General features: G+C 44.6%; 1 protein-coding gene across 1 annotated transcript in view; it reads left to right on the plus strand.

Annotated features, from left to right (window-relative positions):
• The first annotated feature begins 382 nt into the window (after positions 1–382).
• Positions 383–21,184, plus strand: part of UGT3A2 (UDP glycosyltransferase family 3 member A2) — a 413,230-nt gene continuing 392,428 nt past the window's right edge. The window contains exon 1 of the mRNA XM_069627127.1: positions 383–490. Within this exon, the coding sequence (XP_069483228.1) occupies positions 397–490 (94 nt within the window). The 5' untranslated portion in view covers positions 383–396. The remainder of the gene's footprint in view (positions 491–21,184) is intronic.

Consider the following 21,184-nt stretch of genomic DNA (forward strand, 5'->3'; position numbering starts at 1 on the left):
GGCACCATCTATCAATGGTTTCCTCCTTTGCTCTAGTCCCCTTCTCATTCTATTGCACACCTGCATCCCTTATCTCATTCTCCTTTAAAATGTGCACTCTCCTCCCATGCAAATAACAATAGTAAACGCCCAAACTGTTGGCATTACCAATACTTGTTTTGTTTTACTACAACAGTATGGATAAAGGAGAAAATCGACAATCAGCTTCTCTATTTCAAATGGGTGCTAGTCGTCTGCCACAAGATGGCGCCTGGTCGCTACAGAGGACAGTGGAAGGCGCTCTGTTCCTATTGGTTCTCTCAAGGAAGCGAAAACACGGGAAATGGTACGCTCGAAGTTTGGTTGCTTTGATTGTAGTTACCAAACTTCCTTTTGCCTTCACAGTCGGTAAGCAGCATGGCACGAAGGGAAGGTGTGTTTTTCTGCTTCTTTTTTTTGCAAAACCCTATTCTCTCGGAAACGTTCAAGATCCTGACTTTAGCCTTAGTAGGTAAGTGACCACTCCAAAAAAAAGTTTTAAAATAAAACGACTAATATACGTCCTCATGATTTGTGTAAATCTGGAGGGCATACTATTTAGATTGTTTTCTTTATTCTGTTAGTGCACGCAATTTTTTTGAATACTACTTTTTTTTTTTTAGAAGACTGACATTTAAAATTAACTGTGGAATGCTTGGTTTTGCATGTATTACATCCTCAAATGTTTCAAAGTTTTTCGTGGCAGTCGTCTGTCCTGCAAAAAAGTTGATTACTGGTTATAATCACCGTGCAGAACACTCCTGCATATCGATTCGTTGAATATTTGCCCAGTTCAAAGTGAATTTGCACTGCAACTTTGCACAGCAAAAATACACTTTGTACGGTTCCATGAATCAGGGTTTGTGTGGGCAGTGCCAAGTCGCTTTTCAGCAGTACGTATTCACTCTGTACCGGGCAAAGATTCCATGAACGTGTGTAGCAATAGCAGTGTAACCTGTGAAAGAGACTTCGTGCAGAGGAGCCGGCGGCGAATAGCCTTTCTTTTTTTTTTTTTTACCGAGAATGGACTGACCTGTAGGGAACTCTGGAGATGTCTTGGTAGGCCTCTGCACCCTGGGCCTCTTTTGTTTGGTGACCTATTTTATTTCCACGTTTTCTCATAGGAAAAGCGTTTGCTGAAAATGTAAAATATGAAGCCACTTTGAACATTGTTTCCAGGGCCTCTTTTGGTTCCCAGTCCACCCCTGTTTTTGCTCCACCGTTAAAATGTGTATACGACTGATTGTTCAACATGTTATTCCAAAGGAGGCTCTGGTTACCAGGGCACTCTTATCTTACTGTCCAGGAAGTGCCCTGGCAGCTTGGGCACCACGTGTCTTTTAAGCACCGAGGTCGTGTGTATTTAAATAGATGTGGAACAACATTTTTAAAAGAGTTAAGCGTTCTATGTATACAAATATACATTCTACAAGCTTTGGCAATTGCTACATTAATGGTAATCAGTGGAAATTACATATTTCGCAAACCCCATGACACTCCCTCACACTGGAAATTAAACCTCATCATACCCCCTCACACTGGAAATGAAACCTCATGATACTCCCTCGCACCGGAAATGAAACCTTAACTACATCTAGTGTGTGTGAAGGGGTATGATTGAGTTTGAGAAATATTTCATCTCCAGAGAGCATTTTTATTCATGTTAATGCTGGCCTCCCAAAATTTTATATGTTACTTTTTTTTATTTTATGGGGTTACAAGATATGATTCTGGGCCATTTAGCTGGAGCAGGGCACAGCGTGGTATGTACCCACACTTCATGTGTTTCCGTGTTCCGTGCAGGGAATCCGCCAGAATCTTTGCCTGCATCTGATTTTATTGCAGGCAGAGATGATGGAATCCCTATCGACACTGTGTAAAGCAGGTAGAATCCATAGGGATCCCTTGTAATGATGCCTGTGATGTTTGACTATTGTAATCACCACAATGCACGCATTTGTGCACGTTGGAGATCTGAGCGCATTTTCTGCACTGTCCAGAAAATAGTACAGGGACCAATGAGCTATCTGGATTCCCTGGGCGGTGTCCATCCCAGTCGTGAAATGCAAAAAATAATTTAGACGGGGTGCGGACTATGGAAGCATTCCATCCAAGGGATTTACGTTTATATCTTTATTTATTTATTGTTCACTTGTTAGGTGCTTATACAGGAAGCAAATACTGTTTAAAAGCGTCCACAGGGCAACAGGGAGGGGACATGGGATAATAGACCATGTCATTACAACAATGTTAAATAATGAAATACAACAAATAAAAAGAGACAATGGGGAGGGGAAGATGAACCTACTATGCCTTGTGAGTGTTCAGAACGTGCAAGTGCAGAGGGCAGACGGGTATGGGATAGGTGCTGTGGTGCACATGGAGAGCAGCAGGTGAAGTGCTATGAAGAAAGGTAAGTGCAACCTCCAGTGGTGGACGGTGGGCTGAAGCAAGTGCAAAGGATAGACAGCAGCTGGGATGAGAAGATGTGGGAGGGCAGGGCTCTGAGGATGCATAAGGGCCCTGCACACCAGTCAAGCGACTGTGCGATTAGCAGGGGAGAGAGGGAGTGAAGGAAAAGGTAAAGAGGAAGGTACTGAGGCTTTTCCGAATCTTAACGAGGTCCTGATGAAGACGAGGAGGGACGGGGAGGCTGTTCCAAAGAAGGGAGCCCGTTGAGGAAAGCGATCGACCACCTGCACTCTGTTTAGCATACCGCTTCACATGCAAGGGGTCGGTGCTAGGGGAACGCAGGGGTCTAGAGGGAGAGTATTCGGTCAGAAAGAGTTGCAGATAGACGTTCAGTAGAAAACCTAGTTGATGTTTTTTCTGTGCATGTATGTTTGTGTTAGAGTGTGTGTGGGGGGGCCTATCTGTGTGTGGGGTGTTTTGGTTTTGTGTGGGGAGAGTGTTTGTTTGTATAGCATGTGATATGTTGAGGCGCAGAGGCGTAGACAGGGTAGGGCCTGAGCGGGCAAGGCCCACCCAAAATCTGTAAATGCGCACTCAGCAGTGCTGTGTGGGCATTTACAGATGTTAATGCCACTGCGGTGGGCCCAATTGGATTAGCTTCAGGCCCTGCTTGTTAGACAATCATGGCTACTCCTGTATGTGGGGGATATGTGGGTGTGTCCACACAGTCATTCAGAGCATATTGTCCGTGCAGAGTATGATTACGTATCTTTCGAGCATATTGTATAGGCAGATGTCCATTCGGAGCGTAGGGTTTCTCGTCTTCATGTGTGTTTCGCTGCCCAAGCGTAATCCATAAACACCATATTTATTTATACTGTGGACCTACTCCGCAGGTCCAAATTATAGAGGTATTTTGGGAATTTGTAAAAGTGAATGATTCGAGTTTGGCTGCTATGATTTCTGAACGTTTTGTGGCATACACCTGTTGCACTTAAGGCCTAGGTGCAATGTTCCCTCTAAATATTTTTATCTATGTGCGGAACTGCTTTGCTGTTGTGCGCACATTATTTTCCATGTGCGCAACTGACTAATGAGGTAAGCCACTTTGTGAGCATGCGTATTTAGTGAACTACTGTTGCAGAAGAGAGTTGGAAAGGAATTTCCTCTTCCCAGTCACTGCAATTCTTGACAAATCTTACAACACTTTTTCCAAACACATAAGCTAAAATAAAATATGTCATATGTGATTAAACAGAAAACTCATCAACCAGTCCAAGACTTCCACATCAGCCATGGTTCCTTGCAAATGTTTTAAGCCACTGGAAAATCACTAATCTGTACTACAAAACACAAATATCTCTTGTCATAAACTGATGTAGCTGTCAAGAAATTCTGAAAGAATACATGTGCCAATTAATTAATGGCAATTAAAAGCAATGTTTCAAAAACATACTGATAGGAGTTCAAGTGCCACTTTAATGATTAAGTAATTCAAGGGCCAGAATGACATTCTTCTAATAATGTGTGTAAGGATGATTATTGCATCAGAATAACTGTGCCTCAGAATATGTTTTTAAAAAAATCCTGTGCCTCTGCTTACTATCCACATTCCGTGTCCTGTGGGTAGTGTTAAAACCAGCCTTACAGCTAAAAGACACATAGACCATCCATTTTTACTCCCTGAAAAAATGAATATGTGCCCAACAAAAAGGAGAAACAATGAAAATGTTGTTGCTTCAACCCACAAAGCTCCAATGATCTTTTTTCAAATTGGTGACCAGTAGAGCAGTGGCATAAGAAGGAACTCTAATAATATTAACGCCTGATCTCAACAGGAATTTTATGGGGAAGAACATCTTTTAATAAGCAGAAAATATACCTATTAGCAGAGCTAATTACTTTTTTACTCCCTGGAAAATCCTTTGATTCCAAGTAGGGAGCAAAATCTGATTGGAGCCCTGCTTATAACCCTGACATAGGAAGTTAAATGACAGGGCACATTATAGTTTTGCCCACCCTTCCACACCACAGCCTGGATACAATTAAATAAGTGCCCTACTGAGGTTTATTATGGAGCCCTTCTGAAGAAAGTCAAATATATATCCCTTTTAAGTTAATAGCATCAATTTTTCAGAGATACAACTGATTGAGTGCCTTCTTCTAGAACTATGGATCCCTCTTCTGTAATTCTTTGTTATCAGTTAAATAAGATGGAGGGGGATGCTAGAGACGATAGATACATAGCAAATGGTTTTATTGAAAAGCCCTCAGCAGTTGAGCATAGAAAGAAAAAGAAGGAGCTGTTTAGACGGGTACTAGAATTTCCTATCCTTTAGCAAACAAGCAACACATTTCCTTCAGTGTACTGCCGAAACGTCTGATTTTGTTTTTGAAATCTGCTGCTTTGTTCATCAGCCGCAAGGAGTGATGACATGTGCTCTTCCACCCATACCCTTCCCCGGCCCCTGCGTTAGCCTCCAATACAAGTTGATAGAGCACTGTAAAAAGTGAGGGACTGTAGTAGTAAACACTCACTGGGATATTTGCAGACCCACAATACTTTGCAAGCAAAGCGTATTTAATGACTCAACATATTATGTGCATTTTAAGAATGCCATGACTCTGCATGTACGCAATTCTTTTGCAGCGCATACAAGATTGTTTGCAACATACTCCACCCTTATATCATTGTGTAGGATTAGACAGTGCTCAGTGAAACCTTTTTTTTATAGCAGCGAGTTACAATAAAATGTGTGAAGGCCTATGCCCAAAGGAACTCTGTACACTTGGAAACGAGGCAGACTGTGTGAAAAGCATTCTATTGTCTGAATATCTGGTGCCCTGATACTGTGGACGAGAAATCCCAGGCATAGTCCATACCCATTATCCTTTGTAGGCAAAGTAAATTATATTGCACTGTTGCTCTCCACGTATAAGGTAATGTTAGTAATGCAACAGTAGGAGACACAGAGCATCACATTTGTCTTCTCAAAATCCTTACAGGGCAAATTAATATTTGAGTTTCATAATGTGTTAACTTGCAAGAGGGCCACTTCAAAACACTTGCGTGAAATATGTACAAAGAAGAGGAAGTATGGGATAAGGTTACACTTCCATGTAGCCTGCTTACAGTCAGTATCCGATATTTGAACAGGTAGTTTGAGTGTATTGTGTGGGTGATGCGTTTGGTAAGGCACAATGAGTAACAGAAACTCTGGCATGTGAATGTTATTCATATTATTCATATTACAAACATACATAAAACAAGTGGATGTAGGTATACATTTGCTGATCTTTTCGCAGAGCCAAGAGAGGAAGAGTCAAGGTTGTCAGGTACCATCTTAATGTGTTCTGGGGCAGCAGTTAGAGTCATAAGGTAAAAGTGTGGTAGTAACAAGCTTAGGAGTCATGGGTGGGGAGGAAACATTATTCTGTTTATTTGTGCAGGCATATCTTGGTTAGATTCTTCTGTTCATGGAGCTAGTTTTTCATTTTAGTTTTTAGCCTGTCATGTGTGTATTTTGCTGCCAGGGTTTTTGGGTGTTCACGGTCACTCTTGCATAGTAGCGTAATGCAAATGAGCAGAATATCAAGACTAGTTGCTTATTTTAAGAGAAAGAAAATTTGAAGTAATTGCTGTGACTTGTGCCTTATAAAATAAAAAATGAATAGGTGAGAATGGTCTGTGTGCGCTGCTAAAAATCTTCTGAGCGGCACCCAGAAGGAAGTTGGGCAAGCGCACATGCGCACAGCTAAGAGGGAACACTGCCTAGGTGTCTGCTAAACATTGCAAAAATGAAAAGCAAACCATTTCGAGCTATGTAACCCAGAATCTTGTTTTTTGGGGGGGTCTAGGGAAACCCAATTCAAATAACATGTATGTTTGCACTTTCCTTTAACACAAGAAAACATCCCTTTAAATTCACCACATTGTATATCTGTGTTTGCATGTGCCTAGACTAGTTAATTGCCAGAGTTGATGAAATATTTCATGAATGAGGTGAAAGTTTGCAAAGGAAAATGTTTTTGCATTTCCCTATGTAAAATGTAATGTAACTGTTACTATAGACTTGCATTCCACAAGGACACATTAAGATAATGCTCACTTCTTACAGCGTAGTTTGAAGAATAAACATTGTCTCAAAGATACAACAAATGTATTCATTTATTTGTATGTATACAATCAGACAGGTACTGAGGAGCAAGACCATTAATAGCTTTATAGACTAAGAGAAGGAACTTTAAATGGCAGCGTTTATACATGGAGAGCCAACCAGCGTGTTTCGGTAGGTAGAAGTCGAGGAAGAGACGGGTGTGTTTGTAGAGTGGTTAGCAAGAAAAGGATGACTTTTCAGAATGATAAGAGGTTAATAGGAGCAGCAGAGGAAGTGGTAATGATGAATTGTTGCAGTCATAGGTCACTATCAAAGAGGATTGCAAGCCTTGGGTGAGAGAGCAAGAAGGTGTGAAACAGATAGGAAAGAGGAAAGTAGAGATGGCATTAGAAGCTGGTTGAAGAGTTCAGCGTGAGCCAGCGTAGAGCCATCCAGTGACCACTTGCAGGGAGACAGTCATAATCCGTTTTAAGATGGCTGGGGTATAGGAGGGAAAGTAGAAAAATATTTGAGTGCCATCTGTAAAAAGGTGACAGTGAAAGCCAAAGGATGAGATAAGTCTTCCTAGGACAGAGGTATTGCGGATGAAGAGCAGAGGTCCAAGGACTGATATCTGAGGGAGGTTATCAGGGAGAGGGGTGCAAGTTCTAAGATATTAGAAAGGCTCAACCTTTGGCAATGCAGGCAAGAGCAGTTTTGCGAAACCAAAGGTCCTGGAGAGTGAGGAGGAGAGAGGAGTGGGCAACAGTGTAGAAAGTGGCCGGAAAGTCCAAATGTATGAGCATAGACGAGAGATTGGAGTGCTAAGCATTAAAGAGAAAGTTCAATCACTCTAGAGTGTTTAGTACAGAAGCCAGATTGAAGTGGAACTCCAATGCCATTATACGCAAGGATCTTAGTGATCCGGTTAAAGACCACCCCTCAAGGACTTTCGAATATCGGGGAAGGGGAGAAACTGGGCGATAGTTTGCTGGTACTTTTGGGTAAGCAGGGGGTTTCTCAAATAGGGATTAGACAGTTGTAGATTTGAAGGAGTCAGGGAACGGTCCGGCAGAGTAAGAGAAGCTAAAGATCTCAGAGAGATAAGGTCAAGTGATTAGAGACTTTAATCTTTGATCATTTGGAAGCTAGGAGTGCAAGATGCGTTGGCACTCCGAAGGATGCATGCTTATTCAGTTGGAGAGTTAGGGGAGAAGTAGTCAAGAGTACAAGGGGTAGGGGGAGAGATAGTCGACAGAAGGAGGATTGGAGTGACAAAGAGAGGAAGGCTGCGCGAGTGTCACAAAGTTTATATATTTTAGAGCAAAAGTAGTGAGGAAAGTCAAAAGCACAAAGGAGCTGACGGATATTGGCTTGGGAGGTGTGAGCAAAGATTGGAGGGCAGATGAAAGTTTGTGGGAGTGATTGCAAAGGGAGGCTATTAGCTTTGTGAAGTAGGAGGATTTGGCAGAGTCCAGTGCAGAGGTTAGGGCAGCATCGGAATTTCTGTAGGCCAGGAGTGTGGTAGGTGTTCATTTAGATCCATTTAACTGTGATTTATGATTTAATCATGTGATTTAAGAACAAGACATTGAATGGTTGTTTGTCGATTGTATATTTTCGTACCACTTCCGTCCATATTCCTATGGCAATTAGGCATTATTTATATAGAGCTTTTGCCAAAGGGCTTTGCAGAAAACATATTTACATACAATATCACCCAACCGAAGTTGGTATTCATTCATCAACCTCAGAAGGATGAAAGGCTGGGTTGGCCTTGCCGGAATTCAGACCTGCGACCTGCAGATCACACACAGATCGCAGCAGTGAGCACTCAACCATCTGAGCTTTCTTACCAGCTATCATTTGACAGTTGATCTTGTGTATCATTAGACAGCCCATCTTTAATTCCTTTTATCGTAATTATGTTAACTAATACTATAACAAAGAGGTGTTATATGCGTATTGTATGTTCGTGCATATTGTGCTCACTTTCATGCTGAGTGTCTTTTAGGCAGCGGACTGCATGTGAGATATTCCTCGTGAGTGTGTGTCGGAGGAGATATTTATGTGTCTGTGTGTTTATTTCTATGTATAGTCATTTTGAGCATATTATTCATGCATATTGTCTGTGGAGAACATGCCTACCTGTAGTCCAAGCATATATTGCAAAGTCCACTCTGAGCGTGGTTTTGCTTGTTCTCACATGGATTTGCACATCTGTACTCCACAAACACAGGACTTTCTATGCACGCTGGACCTACTCTTAAGATCCGAATAATGCAGGCATTTTGGGGATTTTGACAATTCCAAAATAGTTGCTCTGATCTAATTTCAGAAAGTCTGGTGGGGTACAGCATTTCATGGATATGGCTTGGTAATCTCGAAAAATTAAGTGAACAATGTGTATGTGTCCAGAACACCTGTTTTTTGAGTTCATGGAATAGTCAATAGCAATACAGCATGTTTTTGCACTTTCGTTTATTATAGGAAAAAATGCCTTAAAATTCCCCAAATATTACTTGTGTGTTGGGATGTGGCCAGGAGATTTGTTTTCCAAAATATGATGAAATTACACAGACAAGGCTAAAAGTTACATCGGAAAATGTCTTTTCAATATTGTAGCATTTAATCGTTGCAATCAGTGGAAAATTATCCAGGATTGATTCATAAAATGGCTGCTGAACTGGTCATGATCTGGGGAACACTGGGATTGATAAAGTACAGGGAAGCAATTGTATCCCTAAGTAGATCGTTCTCCCCTGCATGTAAAATGATTGCCGCCGGAACCCCATGACGCTCCCTCAAACCCGCTAGCATAGGCATCGATTTGGTCCCACCTGAGCCCCCCAGCCCCGACCATCTCCATAAAGCAATGTTATAGCTACATCTCAACTTTGCCCCAAAAATTATTTTTGCTGCATCTTTCCCTGCCCATTTCACTATGGAATGTCCACATGTCCATATCTGCGGCAACTCACCACTCGCCGTGCCACATCGGAAAACAAAATGAATGAGCCTTCTCTCCACCAACTGTATTACCCCCCCTCCTGCTCCCTAATTTCATTCTTATACTAACCAACCCCATGCACTGCTCACCGGGCTACCCTGTGATTTCGGGCCCAGGTCCCTACCACCCAGTTGCACACCCGCACTGCCTCCCAGCAACCCTTGCACTTGGGACTGTATCTGTAACCCTACAGTCCCCATATCTGCACTTTTGTACAGCTGCTGTCTGCACTTACCCTTGCAACTGCCACCTGCTGGCTGCACTTCTTGTTATTGTTTTGATCCCATGTAAAGCACTGCCCCCTCACCTTTTCCCTGACACTTTTCTCCTCCTCCCTCCTGTACACTTGCACGATCTCAATGTCACTTGGCCTAGTAAAATCGTTGTCTCTGTCTTCCCTCTGTTCACCCTTCCTTGCCTTGTTGCGCCTTGAAACACTTGTGTATAGGAGCGTTGCAAATGCCATATCATATCAAATCTCTTGCATTTTGCCGATTTCCATTGCCCCAAACGCTTAACCTCCTCTTCAGATAGACCCATCCTACAACCTTCCGATGCCGCCCCCATCCTAAAAGAATGATTTCCAAACTCTTCAGCTCTCTCCACCAAAGCCAACAGAGCTCTCCTCATGACCCCCAAAACTTGCGCTGCAGTCAACTCAGACCCATTTGCATGCTGTAAAACAAAACCATCTCTTCCTTTACATTTTTTCCGCCACAATGCTCAACCTCATCATCCCTTCTTCTTTTCTCTGCATCCTCCATACCCTTCCAACTGTGCGCTCCACCTTTTATAAAGTCCAACCATGCCCTCTTGTATGCAGGTCTAGACGCAGGGGCTAGAGAACCCTCTACTAAGCGCAGTGCTCTCAGTTTGCTAGCCACCACAGCTCCACCAGGATCCGATGCCTGCTCACGTCCGCTTCTGCTGCCCTTCCATGGAAACTGTGCCACTGAAAATGAGATAATGCATCAGCGATGCCATTATTCTTCCCTGGCACGTGAGTTTCTCTAAACACTACATTCAACTTCATACATTGCAGTACAAATTCCACTATTAGCCTGGCTACACTCTGGTCCCTGACTGACTGCCTGTTCACAATATTGACCACCGCCTCATTGTTGATGTTAAAATGTACTTTCTTATTCCGCAGCTCCCTGCCCCACAACTCCAGTGCCACTAACAACGGGAAAAACTCTAGAAAGGCTATGCTCCTACATCCTTTCTGCCAATGCTCAGGCCGTTTTCTGGCACACCACTTACCCTCCCAGAACACCCCAAAACTTCCAGAACCTGCCACGTCTGAAAAAACTTGAATCTCCCACGAAATTGGGTGCCCTTGCAGCCACATTGGCACTCCATTGAATTCTTCCAAAAATCTTAGCCAAATCTTGCAATCCTCCCTGACTGCTCCAGACATCCTCCCCCTGTGTTCCGTATACTTAGCCCCCACCATAGAACGTGCCATGTTCCTACAAAAAGTGCGACCCAGGGCCACTACCCGACAGGCAAAATTGAGATGCGCCACTAACCTCTTCATGTCTACCAGTTTCATTTTTTGGCCCGTTATCGCCTTCTCAAGCAACCCCACAAGCCTGTTCAACTTGTCATACGGCAAGCATGAGGTCATGGCCACAGTATCCAGCTCTATCCCTAGAAAGGTCAACACCACCGCTGGCCCTTCAGTTCTATCCTCCGCCGATGGCACTCCCAATCCCTGCATTAATGTCTGAAAATTCCCTTGGATCCGTTGATATTCCTGTTCTTTCCCTGCCTCACTGATAAAAAGAAAATCATCCAAATAATGCAAAACTCCCTTGCAACTAGAACTGTAAGTAAAAACCCATTGTAAAAAAGAGCTAAAATGCTCAAACAATGCACAAGAAATTGCACAGCCCATTGGCAATGCTTTGTCCACATAAATCTGGCCCTCGAACTGCATGCTCAGCAGCCGAAAATCTTCTGGATACACCAGTAACAAATGAAACACCGCCTTGATATCGCACTTGGCCATGAACACACCACACCCTTCGTTCCTCATTAAGCACACTGCCTGATCTACGCTGGCATAGGACACCCCGCAATCTTCCAGTGCAATGAAGTCATTCACTGACATGCCCTCCGGCCATTATAAATGATGAATCAATCTGAATCCTCCCGCTGCTTTCTTAGGCACGACCCCCAGGTCACCCGGCAAATCCGTAAACGGCCCTACCACTCTCCCCACTGCCACCTCCTTGTGCAACTTCAGTCTGACCACTTCCAAATGCTCCCGAGCGGACTTCACATTTTCTGCCCACTGCTGCATTCTCGGACCCTGATAACCCAACTTAAAACCATTGTGAAAACCTTCCCCCAAAATCCTGTCCCCTTCCCTATCTGTGTAAAAACTGAGCCATTCTTCCAAAACCTCAACCTTAACTGGAGTAAAGGCCTTTCCCCACAACTCCTCACCCTGCCCCACGCCCCCTCCCTCTGCCCACGCTACCTCCCTCTGTCACTGTCACCTGTTTGTAAACATTGTGTGACTGGGTGCCGTCGCGCACATCGGCTACATTTGTGCCTATATATGCACACTGTTCTAATGCAGCTTTCCTTAATGAATGGCCAGCATGTTGCTGATGGCTGACGCCTGCTTACACCCACCACCCCCTCTGAGGCGGGGTGACCATGAAAGGGCCCTGTAAGGCACTGGTAGACCACTTGCTGTATGCAGCGTCAGTGGTGGATGCGTAGGCGCCAACCACCGTAACCATAAATCCATGTCGATCTCTCTCCATACCGTTTAATTGTCCTCACCCATCATTGCCCTTAATTCTTCATCGTATCACACCCATGCAAATCCCTCAAAACTCACAAAGGCTTTCATGATTACGTCCATGTATTTTAGCAATGCTGCACACCTCTCGGAAACTTTTCGCAATAAACCCTAGCATATATTATAAATGCCGAGGTCCAATTTTCAATTGTCACCGGTACCCTTGGTCTTGCCGCTAACTCCCGCTCTTCTTCCTGGGACCCTTCTTTTGCTCTCACCTCTCAGTGTAAGAGTTTAAAAACATCCACAAACTCCCTTTGCCATATTTATTCCTTTGTGGCCACCATCAGATGCGCACCCAGTGGCTTTGTAATGCCCATATAAGACATCTTCTTAGCCTTCTCTGTACTCTCAACTATTCTCTCCGTAGGAACCTCTACCACCCCATGGGCCACGGGCTTCGCATCCTTGTCTGGTGGACACCCTCTCCATCTACCCTTCTGCCCCCTGCACCCCAACCCTCCGATTGTGTGTCCCCCACCTAGTACCCAGCCTGACCCATGCTGCCGACCACTCCCTTTCCTGCTTATCTCTTTCTGCCCTGCCGTCACGTAGGCGTGTCATCCTGGCCTCCAAACTGACACTCCTCTCTTTCCTCAACGGACTCCTGCTGCGTGGACAAAAAACATCAGCAGAGTCTACAGGCCAATTTCCCTGCCATCCTCTTAAACACTGTCTACCCCAACCCCATCTTCCCCCTCAAACTTTAGACCCCTCTGCACCTTTTCTCTCCCCCACAACTCTCCTTGCTCCTTATTCCCCAACGCACACAATTCTCCTCCTCCAGTTGATCCTCGACTGTAAAATACCATTCATGTTGCGAGCGTACGCTCAGGCCGAGTGGATCCTCTTTGTGCGAGCATGGGAGCATCCACCCCGATGCTCCTGTGATGTCTTCTTGGTGGGGTTGCGCCAACCCCTTCCTGCTCATCTCTTCTCAGGCGAGGGGTTCTCTGCTCCACCCTGTGCTCTGCCGTTCTAGGGGCCGTACTGCACCCTCTAGGCTGTCCTCTTTCGCCTGCCATAGGGGCCACTCTGAAACCCTCTCCTTCCACCTCCTCTGTGTACGGAGGCCGTATCATTCCCTCCACGTACCACCCTATTTTGCAGGGAGGCCGCTTCATACCTTCCCCTTCCTTCGCTATCCAACGGGGTAGAGTCCTAATCCTCCCACCTGCAATCTTCTGCAGGCATCCCCTCCCCAGCCCCTCTGCACTGCTGCGCCTCTTGGGTCCAAACCGACCCTAACATCATCACTACCTTGTCTTGTGCCCACCTCTGCCCCTATTCCTCTTCCGTTAGCCACCTCGCCTGGCCCATCAGCTCCCGGCCCACTACCTATCCCCTGCCATTTGCTCCCCCCTCCTAGTTTGTTTGTTTGTTTATTTATTTGGTAATGCGCACCAAACCCTTAGGTACCTGGGTGCAAACAGGACAAGTAGACTTAAAGTTTAGTTACAGAACAAGTTAGATACATACATACAGGGGATTTACATTTACTGCCACTTCCAGGTTACAATAAGTGGTGGGGGCTGGGGTCACATATTACATATTGCAGTCGAATAATGTAGTGGATAGCAAGTACATTGAGTAAGGTAGGGGTAACCGGTATCAGATAGCAGGTGCAGCCTTAGTACAGGATGGAGCAAATCAGGTGTCATTTGATTGTAGCCAGTTTAGAATGTTACATCTAAATTTAGGGTAGGGTTGTTCCATTCTAAGATCTAAGGGGAGTGCATTCCAGGATTGCGCTGCTTTGACCGGGAAACTGGCGCCCCCAGCTGTGGTACGTTTGAATCTCGGGATCTCCAGGGTGTGGGCATTGGCAGATCTCATGTGGCGTGTAGTGAGTCTCTTATTACTTCTTTCAGAGAGGTATGGTGGTGCTAGGTTGTTAAGGCATTTAGACGTAAGTGAGACTGTTTTAAGGAGGATCCTATCGTTTATTTTTAACCAGTGGACAGCTCTTCTGAATTTGGAGATGTGCTCTCTGTTAGGAATATTCAGGGCTGCTATTAGGGCATTGTTTTGCAGTCTTTTGATTTTGTCAGTGATGTATTTGTTAGCTCCTGAATACAGGGTATTACAGTAATCCAGTCTGGATATTATGAGTGCATTGGCCAGGGTAATGCAACTAGTTTCAGAGAGAAATGGTCTGCAGGCTCGGATGAGTCTACATGTGTAAGCTGTTGTGGATGCTAGTGAGTTAACTTGTTTCTTAAGGGTAAGTGTGGAGTCAAGGTAGAAGCCTAAAGTTTACACTACGGGCATCACCTTGATGGGGTTGTTGTCAAAGTTAAAGGAGGCATAGCTAGGGCTAGGTTTTTTGAGGTTCGTCTCTGAGCCTAGGATCAGTATCTCGGTTTTGTCGTCATTCACGCAGAGGCCATGGGATGCCATCCATGTCTGAATGAGGAGGTATAACCTATTTACTAAGGCCGTGTCCTCGAGAAAGCTGCCCGAAAGGGGAATGAGGGAAATGGTTGCCCTTCTGGGTTCATCCATTCTACTCTTTCTGGACCTTTTGTCCCCTACTTCCCCCCACCCGCTGATGGGCTGCAAGCCACCACCGCTGCGAGGGCCCCGTCCAAAGCCACTCTTCGGTGTGGCATCCCCTCCCTGGGCCCCCACCTCCATGTAACTACAATTACTGCCCCCTCCAGCTGTGCTTTTGATGCCCTGCTAATAATGCTCAGCGTCTCCCGCAACGCTTGGGCGTCCAACATACCCATAGACCCAGCACCCTGTATTGCCATCCTACTAAATGAATTTATTGACACCGACCCCCGCATCACCCCAAATAGTTTTTCTCCCGGGCCTGGTTATATAGATTTCCCTGCACGGGCTTATTCCTATAATATCTGTGTTATAACTAAAACCTGAAACTTCTTACATATACCTTTATATTAAATCTTTTATTCTTATGTTATCTAACCCTAATGGCAGTCCGGGGCCTCCCCCCACTTACAATTCAGGAGGCTCCTAACAAGCTCCTTCCTGACTAAGAAAACATATTTCTTCCAGTATCTCCTAATATTGTACCCTAGAACCAAAACTTCACTTAATTATAAAATTCCTCCCTCACCCTACCTTAAAAGCAGCTCTACTCAATTATATGCGTGGCTGCAAACAGCTCTCCCTCAAACTATGTGTGCGTCACTCACTAGGGCCGTGCACCACACTGCCCCCAAGTGGCCACAAACCAGCACTGCACTCGCAGGTAGCTGTTTGTGAGCAGGAGTTTTGCCACCTGTCTGAAGCTGCCGGATGTCTTCAAAAAGCTACAGAAGTCTGTAGGCCAAATATAACAGGCTATCCTCCCACCAGGAGAGATCCCATGAGGAGAGAGCCTAAACTGCCCACACGGCTACTGGCTGACAAACGGCCTGCAGGAGCAGGCACAGCAACTCATGACACGGAAAAGGGAAAAACAGAAAGGACCAGGCCACCGGCAAAACATAGTCCAAATAACCCCTTCATTTACAGCACCGCTTACAACCAAATGTTTTTTTAAATATATATAAACCCACCCACAAAACGACCAGTGCCCTTCCCCCACAAATACCTCTGAAGAAAACTTTCCGCCACCACTAACCTAACCCCAACACAGGCCCACAGCAGGGAATGCTTGGGCGCAGCGACCAGACAAACGCTATGTCTTTAACCCTTCGCTTGCCCCCAAACCTTCCCTGCCCCCCTATATATCCCCTGGGACGGCGCTCTGTGCCCCCCTTCTCTTTCCTTGCTGTAATATTTTTACTTTTATTGTAATCCTTATCATTATCTAATAATTTATGCTAAGTATGGACAGAGCTTTGGCGAAAGCGCTATATCAATTCAAAAAAATACAAATACAAGAAGATCTCTGGGATTGTAACCTGGATATGAAAGTCAAATAAGGGAGAACACACACCTGGCCGTCTTGTGAATGTTTGTTTGTTGAACGTTTAAGTAACTGCTCTTGAAATGTGTTTCCTTGATTTCTTAACCTTTTGCAATCATGTGTCTGGATACCATCTTTCGGTAAAATGAGGACTGCGTATGTCTGCTTCTGTAATAAATTCACATCTGTCCATGACCATTTTTTTTATTTGTAACATCTGTGTGTATGATTTGTAACACTTCTTGCCTGGTGGGTGATATGAGTAATAGCTTATTTAATTATTTCAGTTGTCCATTTTTTAAATATAGTTTAGTACTGAAAATCCTATTTATATGTATCACTGTTGTGTACAAAAAGGTATCCCTTTGGCATGAATAGTAGTGGTGAATTTAATTGTGAGATGAATAGTATTAATTCATACAACAACATTTGTAAATCAGTTGAGTTTACTCAGCTAAATTCAAATAAAACATTTTAAAAAATCAGCTTTCTGTTCTTTCCCATAGCATAACAATATTATCAATGTTGCAGGTCAATTTACAGTACATTTGTTACCAATTAAAATGAGTAAAAAATCATTGTTGTCGCTAGATACTGTACAAAATATTGGCCAGATTCAAGAGTGTACCTGACACCCATTAAAGGGGAAGTGCACTCTAAAATGTTATTGTTTAAAAAGATTGGCCACAATCAAAAATATGTGTAAAAAATATTTGTACAAAAAGTTCCTATGTGAAATTGTTGGAAAATGAGCCTCAAATTCTTTTTTTTTAACACTAGGAGGCTGCCATTTTGGGAAATGAAGCAGCCTCGTCCGTTCAAGTTAAGCTCTGCTCTCGCAGCAGTAATCAAGCAAGAGCCCCCTTCTGGGAGCTTTTGCTTATTACTGCAGGAGAGCAGAGAATGCTGTTAGGCTCCTGCCATATACTTCTGGTGAGTGCTGCACCTCCCATTTGTTTCTTTTGTTCTTCCTGCTTTTCCCGGGCTCTGCCAATAAGGGGGAGCCCATGAGACTTAAAGTGAAAGTCCCAGTAATTATAAGTACCACGCTGCATGCCGCGGTCCGCTTGCAGCATTGTATTTATAATTGCGCTACCTTTCGTTTTAAGTCTCCCGGGATCCCCCGGGAACTCGGGAGACTTAAAGTGAAAATCCAAGAAATTATAAGTACGCGATCGGCATGTGCATTGTATTTATAATTGCTGTGTTTTAGTTTTAAGTCTCCCGGGCTTCCCTAGCCCGGGGTTGCTCCGGAGACTCTAAGCGAAGGTACCTACCAGCAATTATAAATACCACACTGCACGTCGCTATTGGCGTTGTAGGAGATTTTGTCTTATTGGGGTAAATTTGGGATTTGGCGGTATTATCTTACAATAAAAATATTGGCGGTAATTTGTTGGTAAATTAGTCTTACATTTATAGTGGGTCTGGTATCACACTATTTTAGTGACCATACTTGTTAGCTTGGTGGTAATTTTAGTGATATCTTATTTTGCGGTATTTTATCCCTGTGGTATAGTGGTGAGCATGGTTTCTTTTTATACTATAACCCCATCATAAAACACACCTTCCCTTTCTATATAAATACCTTCTAGTTGTCTGTAGAGAGCCCCAGACTTATGCACATCTAGTAGAACCCAATGATTTTATTCATAGCGGCACCTACAGTTTGTGGCTGGTGTTACTGGCTTATGTACATCCAGTAACCTATGTGTGTAATTAGACACCCCCTTCCCATCAGCATGCAGGGAAGGAATCATTCATCACACCGCACACAGCCCTCTATTTTAGCTGTTTATTACTAACTTTCTCTTGTTTGCTATTTTTATTACAGTGGTAAATTGGTAAATGCACTACTGCACTGATATGAACCTCCCCTTTGTACTAAATAATTCACAGAAGCATGAATGACACAAAATTCCCAATTGTTTTTATATATGCTTTTTGTATTGCATATCATTTACAAGTCATTTACAAGTCACCAGATCTTATCATGTGCTAATTACAGCATCTGCAGTATAAAAAAAAAACAAACAGAACAAGCAGGTATTTTGTAAACATTGATTAATGTTCCCACATTTTAAATATAGAGAAAAATAAACATGCAACAATTTCCTAACTTCCCTACACTGCAATAAATCTTAGTCACACATACATCATTTTATCTGGTCCTCACTTAGCACTTATCTTACCAAGGTCTGTCTTTCTTTGAAGTTCCCACACAACCTCGTTGTTTTCTCAAATGCAGACCCAGTGTCAGCGCGAAATTCTTCCGTAAGCTTGTGTGGGGAGCGCCAACTGATTAGGTCCCAAAGTCAGTGCTCTACCCCTTGGAACCACTGTCTGCCTCCTCAGCCCAGCATGAGCTAACTGCTCTCTTCATTTCTATTTTCCAAGAAAACTTTTACCCATCCTTTTATTGATGTGGTTTGTCTGCCTACATTTTCTCCCAATCAAATTAAAAGAATGTGCTCTGTCGGCCTTCATTTTCAGAACAAAGAAAGCTTTAGGCCCAGAGTTACTGTTTCACTTTGTTTCCTGCAGCTTGCATATTTTCTGTTCTCCACAAGCTGAAGAAAACGCCAGTGTGCATTTAAAAATGAATCTCAGCAGTGCCACCAAAACATGGATTTCAGCTCATTTTGCATAGAAGACTACATTCTCATGTTAAACGTTAGCATTTAGTAGCTATGTTAATAATGTTAGTCGGTTATGTATTCTAATGTAGTCTCCATACATGAAGCATCCAAAATACATGGTGCACTTCATTATTTGAACCTGGCAGCACACTAAGTTTTTCTATGTGTACTCTGAATATCTGCAGTTTCAAATTGGGCCTGGCTGTGTTATAAATCCTGTACTTTACATACTACCAACAATGGTATATATTATACTGGCAAAAACAAAAAATGCTATATTACATACTGACAAAATGCTATTATCTGCTGGCAATAAAATGCTATATATATCCTTACATATACCCTCCTTTTTCCAACAATTTTGGGCAACAAACCCATAATTCTCGGAAACCCAAATTCTTCTTCATTTTACCTTAGAATGTATGCTCATTGGAATATCTTTCATTTCCCATTGTTGCCAATATCATAAGTAACATCTTCATCTTTATAGACAAAATAATGAGGGGCATGGCCTGGAGCTGATGGCGAGCAGAGGCTGAATTGCCGAGCTCTGGCCAAGGCGCCGTTTCTTGATCCTTTCTGCCAACTAGAAATGCACCCTCGACGGTGAAAAGCAGCCACGAGGGTAACGGAAGCAGACCCCAACACGATCCGCCAGGTCTGCTGAAAAATCGGACCCCCGGGGTCAGTGGGACCGCACTCGAACTGATCCCCCCTCCCCGCTTCCACGCGAATCCAAAATGGCAGCCCGCATGTGTCTGCGGAGCCCCTAGGGGAAGCAACGCCGCCCAACACAGTTGCGGGGAGCACAATCGCCGGAGTGAGCTGCAACCACACTTAGACCCAGTCTCCCACACTAGCGCTGGCAAGAACTGCTGTTACATGCCTGCGGTGACCCCTGCCGTGCTACGGGCTGCTGTGTGAAGCCCACCCTAGCGGGAGCTGGAAGCCACGTTGTGAGAGCACCGCACAACTAGCGAGAGCGGAGAGGGCAGCCCGTCAAAGCCGGACGCAGCTACCCAGGACTCCATCCCAGCGCTGCTGGGAGGCTCCTGGAAACAGTGGCTCATGCCAGAGCCTTGAGTGAAAATCGACACGGAGGCATCGTGGGGAGCGAGAGAAAGCAACAGAGCCGGCCTTCACTCCCCGCCTCCGAACCACCGAGCCTCAGCGAAGCGAGGATAAGCAGCTAAAGGTGAAGAGGACGGTGGGGACAACGTGAAAACAACAAAGCCGCTGCACCTTCTGCACAAACAGGGGCAGTGACACACGCCAACACCACAGAGTGGCCCCCCAAGAACTGATCAGCAGCTCCAAGCCCCCAGACCCTTATGGGCGCTTTGAGGCAGAAACTCACTACTCTGGGGATCACACATACCGCAACAGGGCGCAGGGTGAAGTCTCTCTGACACTTAACCAAACGAGACACTGGTACTGGGGTTGCAAACTTGCCCCCGGTCCCAACAAACGAAGATCTTTACAATACAGGCCTGGCACACCCGCCTGGCCCCGAATCCAACCAGGTCTTCACAGGGAACACTGAACAATCGGCCCCTAAAGCAAGCTACATAACTCACCACTAAAGCTCCAACATGGCCACCAGGAACAAAGGGAAGCCAGTCACCATGGACACATACGTATCCACTAAAGTGAAAACCCCTGTGCAAACTTGCATTTCCTGCCCAGGCAAGAGAGGGGGAACCCACTGACAACCAATCCCAGGTACTGGAAGCTATTGCATTGCTGCGGACACATATAGACTCTGAGATCGATTAATTCAAATCTGACATCCAACTCATGCGCCAAGACGCCCGAAACTTAACCGAGAGGGTGACAATCGCTGAGACAACTATAAATGAAACATCTGGGGCCACCGCAGCCCTGAAGGCCAAAGTTGTGGACCTAGAGAGGAAAGTGGCTGCGCTAGAGGCGAGATCCGAAGAAGCCGAAGGTCGGGCCAGACGGGGCAACGTCAGAATACTAGGAGTACCGGAAGGGAGTGAAGGCCCGAACCCAACGGCCTACATAGAGTCCTTGATACAACAAGAGATAGGTGCTGGGAAGCTAACGCAAGGATTTGCGGTTGAAAGGGCCCACAGGTCCCTCCAAAAGAGGCCCCCACCTGGCTGACACCCCCGCCCCATAATCGCCAAGATACTCAACTTCCAAGACAGAGAAACCATCTTGAGGTACTCCAGAGAAGAAGGACCCATAGAACGCGGTAACTCCAAAATAGCTATCTACCCTGATTACACCCAGAAAGTTCAGAGGGAAAGAAATTCATTTGTTCCAGTGAAAGCAAGACTT

This window comes from Ambystoma mexicanum, chromosome 6p (assembly GCF_040938575.1).
Source record: "Ambystoma mexicanum isolate Mex_15411 chromosome 6p, UKY_AmexF1_1, whole genome shotgun sequence".
Lineage (NCBI taxonomy): Eukaryota > Metazoa > Chordata > Amphibia > Caudata > Ambystomatidae > Ambystoma > Ambystoma mexicanum.